The sequence below is a fragment of the Pomacea canaliculata genome, linkage group LG12, assembly GCF_003073045.1.
Source record: "Pomacea canaliculata isolate SZHN2017 linkage group LG12, ASM307304v1, whole genome shotgun sequence".
In the NCBI taxonomy this organism is placed as follows: domain Eukaryota; kingdom Metazoa; phylum Mollusca; class Gastropoda; order Architaenioglossa; family Ampullariidae; genus Pomacea; species Pomacea canaliculata.
The window spans coordinates 6,790,423-6,804,548 of NC_037601.1; the positions used below are offsets into that span (position 1 = coordinate 6,790,423).

A 14,126-nucleotide genomic window follows, 5' to 3' on the forward strand; every position below is an offset into this window, starting at 1 on the left:
AATATTACACAGTAGTCGTAATTAGTGATTGAAAAATACTACTACTACCACATACACTTTAATATTCTCACAATCGCAAGCTCACAGAAAACGATGTTTCTTTGAAAACCTTCCATTGCTACTCTTTTTTTTTTCCTTTCTTTCCTACTTTGAGGTCCGTCTTCCGATACTAGGAAAGTTTGTGACCTTTGCACTCTAGCTTTATATGCCAAGGCGAAAGGAGAACCCAGAAGTTTACGACTGCTTTTATAATCCAAATGAGTCAGGGGACGGAGTAGTTTGCAATGCGTGGCTCTGTTCTGACCTGGAAAAACATAATCTGTCTCCGCCATTTGCTCTTTGCCTGACGTTAATGGCGACATCTGTCATAAGAATTCGTGTGCTTGTCTGCAAACAGTCCCGTCATGACAGCTGAGTTTTGTCATGAGAGCCCATTGCTTCGATCCAACACCAATACGACCAAGCCATTTCGACCAGGATCAAAGCCCAGTCCCTTCTCTGACAACACCAAATCGACCATGTAAGGCCAACTCGACCTCACGCCGAAAGATGAATTGATCACCTGACACAAGTTGCTAATCATGTCAAATATTGCCAACAATATTGCGAACTGTACACGAGCAGGACGAAACATGTTTATGCTACCGCCATGTCATGGCTCCGAAAAAAAAACCAAAAAAACTCTGACAGCCAGTCCATTAATCAAAGTTACAGAAAGTCTGCTCATGAACATACCAGTGTTTTAGCCACTGCACTGCCGGACATCCCGCATAGCCACATCTATTTATCTGTAATGAAAACATCGTCTCTAACCATGATAGCCATTTTCAAGGCTTGTAATGAGGAGGGGATGATTTTCTGCTGATTACATTTGTGATTTAGACGTGTCTAAATGGCTTGAGCATTCGTCCCCGTATTTTATTGAGGAAGCGAAACACGACCCCATCTCCATATTACCGACAATTTCGTAATAGTCTCATTGACTTCAAAGCTCTTTGACAAAGCAACGCAATAATTATAAATTTTACTGCTTTTAATTACGAGCTAACAGCTGTTTTAAGAAAAAGATACTTGCAAAAAAATTCAACTTGCAACTACAATTATCCTTCTTAGAGAGGTCTTTATCACTGTAACGAAGCAATTACCGAAGCATAACGCACTTTATCGTCTCGACAAGGGCAAGTCCGGCGTGTTTTCTTGAATTTAAGGCAAGTAGTTGCACGAGCATCGTTATCTTACAAAATGTGCCATTCCAGTCAAAATGTCTACGGGATGGTATCTACCAAAAGGAAAATAGTTTTTGTGCATCCATTAAGTTAGAAAAGAGAACACAGCTTAGTGCAAGACTTATCTCCGCATGTTTTAATGACAGTTTAACTGTAGAGAGGTGTAACATGTATCACTTAAACTGCTAAGGATGCCAACACTGAAAGTCTGGCCTGCTACCAAGCTCTCCACTTTTGTGACATGTACACACAATTCGACATTTCCGATTACTTTAGCTATAGTCATTTGAAAAAAAATGCTCCCAGATAGCCCTTACTTGCTCTGAACCTCCTCAAAAGTGAGTACACGTGTGTGTGTGTGTAAGGAAGACCGGGCAATGGCAGTACCGTAGCGCCCACACAGATCAAGACAATAAATAAGAAAGCGTTATCATTTTTTTTATCATTACCATTTTTTTTTTTAATTTATTCAAAATTCCGCAATTTACCAGTAAAAGGTTTAGTTATAGCAGTCAGTACACCTCCTGTTGTAATGGAATATGGTTTAATATTTTTATGGTTATGGTCTTAATGGAATATGGTTTCATTTATTGCTTCTTTTTTTAAAGTATTGTATATAAGGATAAAACAAAGAAATATGAAGTTTTATACTTTTTATTGCAATGTTTTCTATTTACACTGAAAATGTACAATTTAGTGAGATTCAAATATTACTTCTCCTTTCCTTGGACCTTGCAAAGTGGAATGACATTCAATGCAAATAAATAAATGAGTTCCCACTCTCAGAAGACCTGCCGACAAATGCATGTTTACCTCCTGCAATTTGCCAGTTCTCCTTAACTTTTCCAAGTAGGTCTCCAGCTTATGAAAGCAACAGTCTGGGGTTACAGTTCACTTAATAAATTAAACAACTGCACTTCATACAGATATTTTGATCTGGAATGTTATTTATTCGATCTTCTGTGCACAGTTAACCATTAACCCTTCAATCTGCTACTTATTACTTTTATTGACTAGCTGGAAGGTATGCAGGTATCATCAAGCCCTCCGACACTTCCAATGTTTTTTGTGTACGCATGAAAACACACACACACCCTCTCACACTCATTTAATTGCTGTTAAATATAAGTATATAACTTGTAGACACTATTGTGATTATACGGGTACTGAAGTATTTCAGACTTTATGAACTGTACTACAGTATTAACAACTGCCTTGAAAACAACAAAGGCAAATTTCTACTTTTGGTTAGCATAATCTGCGTCTAATGTAGACCAAAAAAAAATGGCCATTTACAATTCACAACCATGTTGACTGTAGATTATTAAAAGTTTTTGCTGTATCCATAGACTTTCTTATGCTACACAAGCAATCCAAATCAGAATTATTGGGGCTTTGGACATAAAGGCCTGGCCCTTTTGGACTGAAGCTCTTTATCCAGAATGCAAAGTTGTTTCAGGAAGCCATCATTGGGAAAAATTTCTCGTCTTGCTCGTACCATCTTCACTGCATCTGCCAAGCGCAAATTGTGGTACAGCATCAGGTAAGCAATAACAACAGTGGCAGACCGGCTGACACCCTGCTGACAGTGTACATAAACCACACCTGAAAAACGCAGGAAACAAAAGGTTAATTAAGAGGACAGAAGGTTCCTGATAGCTTTATGTCTTAGAAGTTACATTATTAAGCTTTTGATTTTCGGAATATATAGGACATAAGAACAATTTTTTTGGGTATTATTGTTTAGAATTTCAGCTCATCTCTCCATTTTGTTTGCCCTTACTAACACATGAGTACTGTCTCTCTACACCCTTGGTAATAATAACAGAACTCATTCTATTTGTTCAATGCAATGCATTACTACTTCCACAAATCTTTACAGATATTTCTTTTTTAAAAATTACTAATGAAAACAATCATTCTGTCTGCTAAGGCTACAAAATATAATCCCCCAAATCCCAAATGGTGGCAAAATTTAGGTAGCAAAAGCTGTCCTGCTAAATAATCTTCAAGAGATGGTGCCGACTATGAAAATTATCTCCCTTTTCCCAACAGCGAGAGCTAACGCTTTATAAATGAACAGAGATTACACATGCACTTTTAAACAAATTTCTGCTGGTGAAGTAAACAAACACACATATCAGGAGGAGAGAAAAACGTGGCAATACTGTAAACAAGAACAATACAGAAAAGATTAAACAGCAGGTGAATATCCTCACCACCATGCTCCAGTGCTTTATGTATGAAATCTGCTGCTGGTTGTAAATAAGGTAACATATTAAAGCTGGGAATATCCACAGCAGGTATTCCATGGAATGATATTCCTTCCTTTTTGTAAAAAGCAGAATCTGTGTTGGTTTGACTGATTTTGTTTCCTTTGCAACAATTTACAACATGAGTCACTCCCAAGGACTTAAGATATGGTATGTTGAGTGCCACAGACCTGTCAGGAAAACAAATGTATTGGTCAAAACTACTCCTCTAAATTAACTAACAATTACTCAAATCTTCTATGATGATTTTTCATCTGTCCAGCTTTTTGCAACTGGAAAAACTATTTGTAATATATATCCATATATACATAAAATATATTTCCACCTGTATGCAAGGATTTTATGTGTACATGTACATACATTACTGACACAACATATAAATATCTGAATTCTTTAAGAATAGTTCATCCTAATATAACAGTGCAAAAATGGATCTGTTATAGTTCCCCAAAATAAATCAACACCACAGCATGTCTGCAAATCAAAAAAAATAATGAAATGGAAGATATAAGATTGAAAATATGCTCATTTAGGTGATAATCGATCATTTTAAAAATGTCACCCTTTTCCTGTCCTAATGATACTTTACGAAACAATGCATTTCTATTTGCAAGAACAGAAAGTTTGTTTAAATTGAATGAATTTCGTTCCTTTTCATGCTGGTCAAGGACTAGTATGAAAGTTTGAATGCTACATTTTAAAAAAAGCGAGACCACTTTCAAGTTAAACACCTTCTATTCTATATGTTCTGCTCACACTTAAAAATGATATAATAGTCGTCAAAAAGTTTAAAAGATCTTCCTGCACTTACCACTTCGAGGTCTTAATGTCAGTTTTGTAGAAAATCTCAGTCTTATATAATTTTCAGCACTTTCTTAAAAGGCTAAATATATTAATCTTTACTCGCTTTTTAACAAATCTTAATAATAATTAATGTAATAAAACATTTTCAATGCAAGGGATGACAGTATTTTCTTCTTTAGATCAAACAATGTTTAGTTTCTTTTATGCTACTAATCTTTGACCATTATGAAATTCTGCATCCATTTATTGCAAAGTTAAGCACCGTTCATCTTTGTTTTCCTCTGATTTTACAGACATCTTTAAAATGTTTTTCTGCACTAATGACCCTGAGTACTTGGACATGTCCACAATATCTGTAACTTGATCTAATGCACCTTTGTCAGCATTTTCTTACAAAACTAAATAGTAAACTCTGCTTTCTAATAAAGTTTATGGCCATACAAAAGTTTATTTGCAATTAGACTTTGAAGACTTCCACCTCTAGTGCTGCAGTAATTATGTGACCAAAGGTTCATTCACAATAAAATTAAAAATATACTCACGCTTGACCCAAGTAGATTCGTTCATACACCAAGTCAAATGTGTTCTTTGGCATGGCAGGAACATTAAAGTAATTATAGCCCCGAAATCTGGGAACTCCATGCTTGGAATTATCGGTTTTGTTCAAAAATGTCTTCAAATCATTAAATAGCTTCAGATCGATATCTGACGAGTGAGGCATGTTTCTGTTGTCCTTAAAATATGATGGCTCCTGCAAGATCAGAACATTATACATTTAGCAATAAATGCTGATATGACAATGACTTGAAACAATAACTAACTTTAATATCTTTTTATGTCTTTAGATGTCCCATTCTACCTCTTATTGCAAAACTGTCACAGGTGTGGGTGATACATTCCATTAAGTCATTAGCTATATTATAAAAAAAGAACAAACTAATGCAATTAAATTAAAGATCATTTTTTACCATGCACCACTGAATCAGAATTTCTTGTTGGGCTTAAATCATGTGAGGCTATTTATAACCAGTGGGAGTTTTATGATTATAAACAGCAAACAGTGGTATACCAAGAAAAATGTGGTCAATATTGACCGTTATTATAGAATGATAATGGTGAATTTGAATGAACTTTAATGCTTAATTAGAGATATTGTTAAGTATCAATAATGAAAGAGTCATTTGGAGAAACATTGTTATGACTTAGTTTACCAGTGAGCAGGCCAAATGATCCTAATAATTGATTAGTATAGTATGGGTGAAATGACAATAAGGCACTCTTGAAAGCCACATTAGATAAGCATCTTTTATTGGTTAAACTCAACTAAATCTTTGACAATCTACTACTAGTATGAATATAACTGATATTACATATCTTGTTTTAGAAGATAATAATACAAAAACCTATTACATGTGTCTATTATCAGACTAGGAATTCTCTAAAACTGAAGCTACCATTTCCATTCCAGGTGTATACTTAAAAGTCAAAGACAAGCAAGATCAAGTATTGTTTCAGATGCTAAAAATCGCTTGTGGAGGATGCTATATTAAGACCTGTTGATCTGCAATAAGACAGAGCAAGATCCCAAGTGGTGTAACCTTTGGCATATTTCCAAGCAAGCTTAGTTTATAAAACAGACTTGGATATGGCTTCATTTTGACATGAATAAACAGATACAATACACCGCTAAAGTAATTAGAGTTTAGTCCTAAAGAAGGAAAGAATATTGGGGGAAAATATAAATCTGTAAATGCTGGAGTAGTGTCTTTAAGCCTTACTGCAGTAAAAGTAACACCAACGTCAAAAAAACCTGACTTACAGTGGAACAGAAAGTTTTCCCTACAGCAACACTGCCTGCCACACCCATTGCAAATAAAACTGTTGTGGAACAAAATGAATCACCCTCTTCTTTTGTTAGCGTATAATCACGTCAAAACTATTCTATTAATTACTCTTATGTTAGGTACTGTCCAATTTATACATCTAATTGAGCATAAATAATAATTCAAACTTAGCACTATCATTTCGAATGTTAAAAAGTCAATATTACATTTTTTTAACATGTAATTTTGTTATTGCGTATACAAAATATGAGCCACGGGTAACTGGGGACTTTCATGAAATGAGCACATCATTGAAACTTCAACCAACACTTCGATCTGCGAAGATACTGACGATATTATACCGATTCTCCTTATCAGTGTTGTTGACACACAAGTGTAAACATCAGAAGCAAACCTTAGCAAATACTTTTCTTTTTAACCTGCATTGTTTTCCTAGACAAAGGTAAATCAGCTGAAAATTTTTACCTTCGTCCTACATAAAGTCCCACGAAACGATGGCGAATTGCTGTTAGCACTAGCGTAACTGGAAAATAATGCTCTCAGATCGTGAAAGTACACATGGAGAACTTTCTGGACAGAGCAACTGTTCCAGTGGACGACGATCGACTGTTTTCGAGAAAGTTGTCGACGTTATAGGGTAGAGCACTCTGGCTGTGATGGCTCAGTCTGTAGTTGCGTCCCTTTGATCGTTTCTCTGCCACAAGCTTTCTCCTGCCAGTCCTCAGTTTTCTGTGGTCAGTCGTGTTCACTTTCTTTACTTTGTTTCTTACTACCTTCCTTGATTTTTAGTTTGTTTGACTATATGGGAATACCAATTAATGGTACAGATCGATCATAACAATTTGAATTAATTTAACTTTATTCCGACATACAGTCATCTTGTCTTTTTGGCTTTTCCTCCCCACCGCTGTCTTAATTGCTTGTGTGATGAGTTGATTGCAGGTGGATTGGTTATTGGTTATACTGGAAATGTATGATGGTCTAGCTGGTGCTGGTGTGTGAAGAACACAAAAGCATTTTACCACATCTGTTGTTCGGGGGAGCTATAGTTCATAGCGATGCGAGCCATTTGTGGGACAAAGCTGTAAGATGTGATATCAGTTATTCCTAATCAATCGAGTTTCAAGCTACACTGCGCAAGTGCTTTGACAAACAACTGATACCAATGAAGGGGTGAACTCTGTATGTGTATATATATATATGTTTGTCTAGGGGGGGGGGGGACACTGTCACAGACTCACAGATGAGTTGTATTACGATAATGACACCGGGGAAAAGAAAGTCGAGACTTGAGAAAACAAGACCGTCGTTGCAATTATATTCCTGTACGTCAGTATAAGACTAGAAAAAGGAAGTTAGGCATAATAATACACTGTTTGATACCTCTTGGAAACTATGGTTATTTATCTTTTAATTATGCGACAGAAATGAGGCAGAACATCGAATAAAACGTCTTACCAAACTGACTCACTCTTAACAAGTTCTTGAAGAACTTGGCGCAGAGCGTCAGATACGTCAACGCGTCAGACGAGCCTTGTGTGCTAAGTCAGCGCTAGCGTTCTCAAAATGTTCTCACGCAGGATCAGTGTTAGCATACGAGGAGAGGATAGAACTTGCAGGACCCTGGGCGTCATCATCAGGAAAACTGAGATGCTCTTGGAGGCTATTTGCAAGCTTAGCAGGGGAGCACTTCCAGGCCGCATCACGTACGACATCCGACCAGGGGCCCAAAATTTCTACCGGTGGCTCCTGCAACTGCCCTCCGATATCGTCTGCTGATGAGTTGGCAGTTCGGGTTCACGTCTCTGGCAAACCATCGGTAGCGACTGGGGAGTTCGTATGTCCAGTGCAGCCGGCATGGCGCCGCCTAAACTCTAGCGTGTTCTCGTCAATTAGCCTCGTGTTCCTGTCAGTAGGTGGAATATTACAGGCTCCCTCGCGTCTTCCTTATGACGAGCTGTCGACTATTTAGGCTAAAGGTCAAGCCAATAAACAGAAAAGCTGCAAAAGAATAAGACGACGATGACGATGACGATGCTTTGCGGGACGTTTTTTATTTTTATTTTTCGGGAAGAGGCTTTTCTTTTTTGTATAGCTTCTTTTGTTTCGTTTGTTGCAGTTGTTGTCATTTTGTCTTATTCTGCTTTTAAATTTTTTTTGAAAATTCCCTAATGTAATCTAATTTGAAATATTTTACAAAATCTTATTCTCTCTCTCTCTCTCACTCACTCACATAAGAAATCCCGTTATTGTAATTGTGTATTTTTATTATATATACAGAAAAAGGCCCTTCTCCAAGAAGTAAGGCTTACCAACATATGCCCTTTACCCTTTTTTTCGGTCAGGCTTCCAACCACGTACATGTGGTTGCATTGATCTACAGGTACACAAGCACCGGCGATGAAGTATTTTTTTATTGTCGATTATGACGAACAACATTCGATATCCAGCCACCTTACAGTTAGGTCAAAGTTATTGTAAAGGTTGCGAGAAGGTCGGCACAGAGAGATGGCGGAGGAGGCTGGAAACTGGGCGAGCAGACGTGTCGCATGCGTCCCGTCTTCATTTGTCGAAGGTGGAATGTAGTTCCAGGTCTAGAATGCACAGCTTGGCGAACGAAGCCGGGATTCGGGTAGATTTCCCGAGACGAGTGCACCAGGCGAGCCGCGTCCAGCAGGCGCATTTTCTGGCACAGCATCAGGTATCCCAGCACCACGGTAGATGAGCGACTGACGCCCATGAAGCAGTGCACGAACACCACACCTGGTAATAGGTAAGGAGTTGTGATGTAAGCAGGTGACAGACGAGTCTCCTATCCCTCCTTCCCCCACTTCACCATCCATCCTCAACTACACCTGTATTCAGTTTCACTGAGACATAGCTTTATTAACAAATGGCTCAGTAATCAACGTATAAACTGACTGCAGCACAAGTCTATCGTTGGGAGTAGTACAGTGTTGACAAAATATGTTAATGCACACAAATCGGATGCAAATCTTCATGCAAGGCTACGATATACTAAAAAAGAAAATAAATACAGAAATTTGTAAGTTTGAAATGAACAGACATGGAAATAACAAAGTAAATTATAGATCTGTCTACGCTTTTACATTTTTAGGAATTATTTTTTATCAATTCATTTCTTGATGGATACGAAGAAATTGATGTAATACACAAAAACACTTCACTCATACGATTTCCTTGTGTAAAGATTCAATAGAGGACATAGAGCTTCAATAAAAGTAAAAATAAGTCATAGAAAAAGGAAAACAATAATGATACTAAGATGACAATGACATTAATAATACTTGTACTGCTTAAACCAGCAACATTTCTTATCAAATGTATTACCTTTTTTTTTTATAAATTGGAAAAGTTTTCTGAGCATATACTTTTTTGTGAAGCAGAATAGATTATTAAAGTTAACTGTTTTAGGATGTTTAAAATAAAATCTAGGAACGAATATTTTTCTTTTACTCAGTAATCACGTACTAGAATGTAATGACATTCATCTCCAATATTACAGGCTTTATTTTAGCACAGTGTCATTGTAATCTTGGTATATTGCTAAAGTCGTTCAGTCTGAACTGAAAGAATATTATTGAAGGTTAAAGCTTATAATATGTTACAGAGTCCTTGTAAGATAAAAGAGTAATATATTTTTCCACAGGAGAAATTAAAACCAGTTTGGGGAAGATTTTGAAATTCTCATGTTCTCCAAACTCACAACAACATTTTAAGCTGTCCTGTAAATCTTAAACTGCAATAACATAATCTGAATAGATTCCCATATTTACATGCAATTTGTGAGTAAATCAAAAAGCAGCGCCAGAAAACACCTTCACCAAGTCTCTTTAAGGTGGATGTGTTTGTTCTAGCTCTTTAGTTCTGCTTGGCTTAGTATTCTCAGACAAAATATTTACTGCGCATGCAATATAAGACTGATTAAGTGATCATGCATATTTTGGTCTCCTCCAAGCTAGATACTGGTGTATCAGAGAATATAAGGGATGAGAATATAAGTACTTCTATCTGCTCTCGTTCTTCCTGTCATTTGTGTGTGTGTGCGCGCGCGCGTTCGTCCGTGTTATATTTATATGTTCGTCGCCCACCCAAACACCCCTACTTTCTGTGACAATGACAGGATAGGGGAAGAAATGAGGAAGGTGGATAGAGTGAAGTCCTCACCTTTCCCACCGACACGATAAAAAAGCTAAACCAATCTGGATGTAAGTATGATTGTACAACCCTAAACGCTATTTGAGGAAGATTAGGAACGACACTCTAAATGTCTATAGACATATATGTAATAGTCGGGCCACATTACCTCCTGATCCGATGCCTTTGTGCATGAAGTCGGCAGCAGGGAGCAAGTAAGGCTTAATGTTGATGTGGGGCATGTCTTCGAGGTCTATTCCGTGGAACTGAATTCCTACGTTATTGTAGAAATCCGGTGGAATTCTACACTGCCCGTAGTTGGTACCGTAGCAACAGTTGACCACGTGAGTGACCCTCAGCGACTGCAGGATGTCAAGATTGGACGCCACAGACCTGTACAACGAACAACGTGTGGCTTATGAAGACAAGACATGCCATAAACAAGCGAAACGAAAGTAAATGGTTTGTTCCTTCCATTCTTCCTTCCCCCAACTCTCTGCGTCTGTGCATCTCACTTCTTTTAGATATGTGTATGTGTGCGGGTGTGAGTGAGAATAAGTGGTCAGTTTGTTTCTGTACTGCGATGATGCAATAAAACAAATATTATGAAGACCTACTTTTCGCCCATAATAAGCCTTGGAAACACCTCATCATACAGCCTTGTTGCTTGACCTGGCGTCATATAACTGCCGTGTAATGCTTTAGATGACGAAAGGGGATCAAGATCATTGAAGACCATATCTAATTTGTGCATTAGTTCTTGCAGTTGCTTTTCTGACATATTTTCATCTCTTTTGATGGATCCTTAGAGATGTGAGTCACATTATGTTGATCTTTCGAAAATAAAGAGGAGATAACGCGTGCACACACATGCGCACACACCCATCCACACACACCCCCCACATACTCAAAGAAACAAAGACACGTTGTATCGTTTCAAAACAAGAAAAAAAACAGAAAATTCAATGACCATATGATGATAAAAGATATGGAAATAAAACATGCAAATAATATTTCTGAAAGCAAGATACTCCTCTTTGCGGCAAAACGAAAGACATGGTCGAAAAATTGTCGTACCACATTCCAGTAGGCCTAAAAAAGTTTAAAAACCCACAAAAAACAAGAAAAGCATTCAGATATGAGAAATAGTATAAACAACATGGAGAATAAGTAGGAGATAGCAGATTAGTGGGGCTGGTACTCACCAATATTTTATTACTAACATAGATGACTTAGATCCAGTCAAGAGTCTCTCGAAATGCTATATTTTGCTTGTTTGGTTGGTTTTTTTTTTTTTTATTTTGTTGAACAAACAGCTTCGTGATTCACACCTTATAACATCAGTATGAACTTAGAACTAGGATGAAGAAAAGAAATCATACTTTTAAAGAAGAGTCAAAAAATCTACACTGAAAATGTCGTAACCGACGTTCGCTAAAGTCGTGAAAACTTGCCAAAAATTTATCTGTCGAAAGCAGAAATCTACCAACCTGTTTCTACAGACGCAGAGAAAGCTTCACATTTCTGCGTTATCTCGATGACACTTAAGTTAGCGCGGTTTATCAAACAGACAAGAAGCCATGACGGAGAAGATCTAAATCAGTTCCCTATGGAGGGGAGACTAATGGATAACTCCCGCTCTGACACGCGAGTGATGTCCCTTGCTTGACAACATGGAGCCCGAGTACAAGAAAGAGTTGCCATCGTGCCAAGGCATCGTCTGCTGCATTAGCTGGAGTTGGCATACAAATGACAGAAAATTACGTTTAGAAAAACAATTTAAGGAGTCTCCACACGCTCATCCAACCAGCCTTTAAAAATCGGTTAAAGGAATGTTTTTATTTGGTTTGGAGAGCATGATGTTTGTAAAGCATTACTCTATTTTTGTATGTGTGGAAGGAGACGGAGGATATTTCAAGTTTTGTAGAGGTAAACCTTTTTTTCGCTTTATTGTGTATAAGTAAGAGTTGAGGTAATGTTTTCTTCAGCTTTGCAGTGTTTTTAATCATAATCCGTTAGTATTATTAAAGCGAAGAATCTAGTGACAGTAAATAAAGACAAAGCGACTTAAACTATTACCATTACCAAGAGCATCAAAAGCGCCGTCTTTGAACTCTAAAACACTGATCAGAGTAATGATGGTGAGCTTCTTATGCTATCCTTCAAAGCATCCACCTTGTAATTGGATCGGACAATACATTCAATCCAAATTATTTGATTTCATTTAAAGAACTGGACCGTTGTCATTCTCTCTGTATTGTTCTGTATACGAGCGTGACATCAAAATACCGTATAGCTTATCATTTTCAATCACCCTCTCAATCTCTTTAATCATCATCATCATCATCATCATCATCATCTGACACGCATCATCATCATCATCATCAGTGGTTTCAGAAGCACAGGTAATAGCAAAAGCACTAGCTGTAGTAACAGTATCAGTTGCAGGAAAGTTGTTTTGTGTGTATACATATATATCGTACAGTCAGATGTTTGGTTATATGGATGCTATAGTTTTTTTTATATGGAGCGGTTTTTTTTTATTATAGTTTATGGAAAAATGAACAAAGTAAAATCTGTATAGACGACTGAACAAACAAAAGTAGCAAAAATCCTGCAAACCACGACATGTATCATGGATGGCAGCATACACATAGACCACCGTAAAATAAAATATTAGAACAAAAAAACAAATGAATTAAAAAAAAAACATTAACGACAATGTTCTCAGATTTAGAATTCATCGTCTAAAGGGAACTTAAAGCTTTCATTTAATACTTCTCGACAAAATAAAAAAAAAATAATCTCATTGTCTCTTTGATTTACGGGAATTGACTCTTTAGAAAGGCTTTGAATGGAAAAGTCTCTTCTAATGCTTCTAAACGGATCAAAAGCAGACGCTGTGAGACGAGGAAGAGCGGCTTCAGGTCTCGGTTGAGAAAGGCTGAGTAGAAGAGCTGACACGCGCATCGAAGTCAACAGCAAACTTTTCATTGTCCGGATCAGTTTAAGTACAGATGATGATGATGACGATGATGATGATGATGATCGATTTCAGGGCTCTTGGTGGGTTTTCTGACAGAATGCACTAGTTAGTGTCGTAGAAATAAGAAACTAATAACACTTGATAATGGAGAGGGAATGAAAGCTCGCGAGAGAGAGACTTGCAGTGGGAACAGGAGAGAAGTCACAGAGAGAGAGAGGTGAATCGTAATGGTTGCAGCTTAGTTTCCGAGTCTCCAGAGCAATACAAAGAGTCTTGCAGGCACCCAAGGGCAGGTGGCAGGTGTGTCTGACCTACTCATAACACTGCAAGCACCATCAAGCTTCCACCTTGAATCTGGAGTAACTGATGAAGCTTGTTTTAGGTCCAGTGCCGTTGAGTGAAGGAGTGGCTGGCTGAAGGGGAAACTCAGGAAATGGCGGTTGTGTCTAGGGATATGAAAAGCCTAGCGCTTGACACCAATATTTAAATGACTCCCCACTAAAATATTTGCAGAAGTATTCCGACGGAAGCTATGGAATGAGAATATGAGCTAATTGTATGAAGAGGCAAGAATCAGATAGCAGTGGGCAGACCATCCCTGAATGAGGGGCAAGAGTATACCGCTGAAGGAGTGGGGCTTAAAATTGAAGCAAACATGAAGGAGGGAATTGAAAAGGAGACTGAAATAAAGGAATGATGTATGAAGGTAGTGAGAGGTTGTTAACATGTAAAGTATATTGCTGTGAGCCGGGAAAGTAGCAGTCCTCATTTGGTAGTGAGAAATTGATGGTGGATGCATTTTCCCTAACCTCGTTTTAAAATTGTGCACGAAGCG

At 37.7% G+C, this 14,126-nt stretch overlaps 1 protein-coding gene across 1 annotated transcript; it reads right to left on the reverse strand.

Moving 5' to 3' along the window:
- Nucleotides 1-1,864: 1,864 nt before the first annotated feature.
- LOC112577332 lies at nt 1,865-11,901 on the reverse strand. Its single transcript, XM_025260387.1, has 8 exons — nt 11,796-11,901; nt 10,923-11,211; nt 10,475-10,698; nt 8,614-8,910; nt 6,613-6,779; nt 4,846-5,054; nt 3,446-3,669; nt 1,865-2,831 (listed from the first exon to the last, which is right to left on the reverse strand). The coding sequence occupies exons 2-8, from the start codon at nt 11,084-11,086 to the stop codon at nt 2,611-2,613; spliced, it is 1,506 nt and encodes a 501-aa protein (XP_025116172.1). The 5' UTR covers nt 11,087-11,211; nt 11,796-11,901; the 3' UTR covers nt 1,865-2,610.
- Between the last annotated feature and the right edge of the window lie 2,225 nt (nt 11,902-14,126).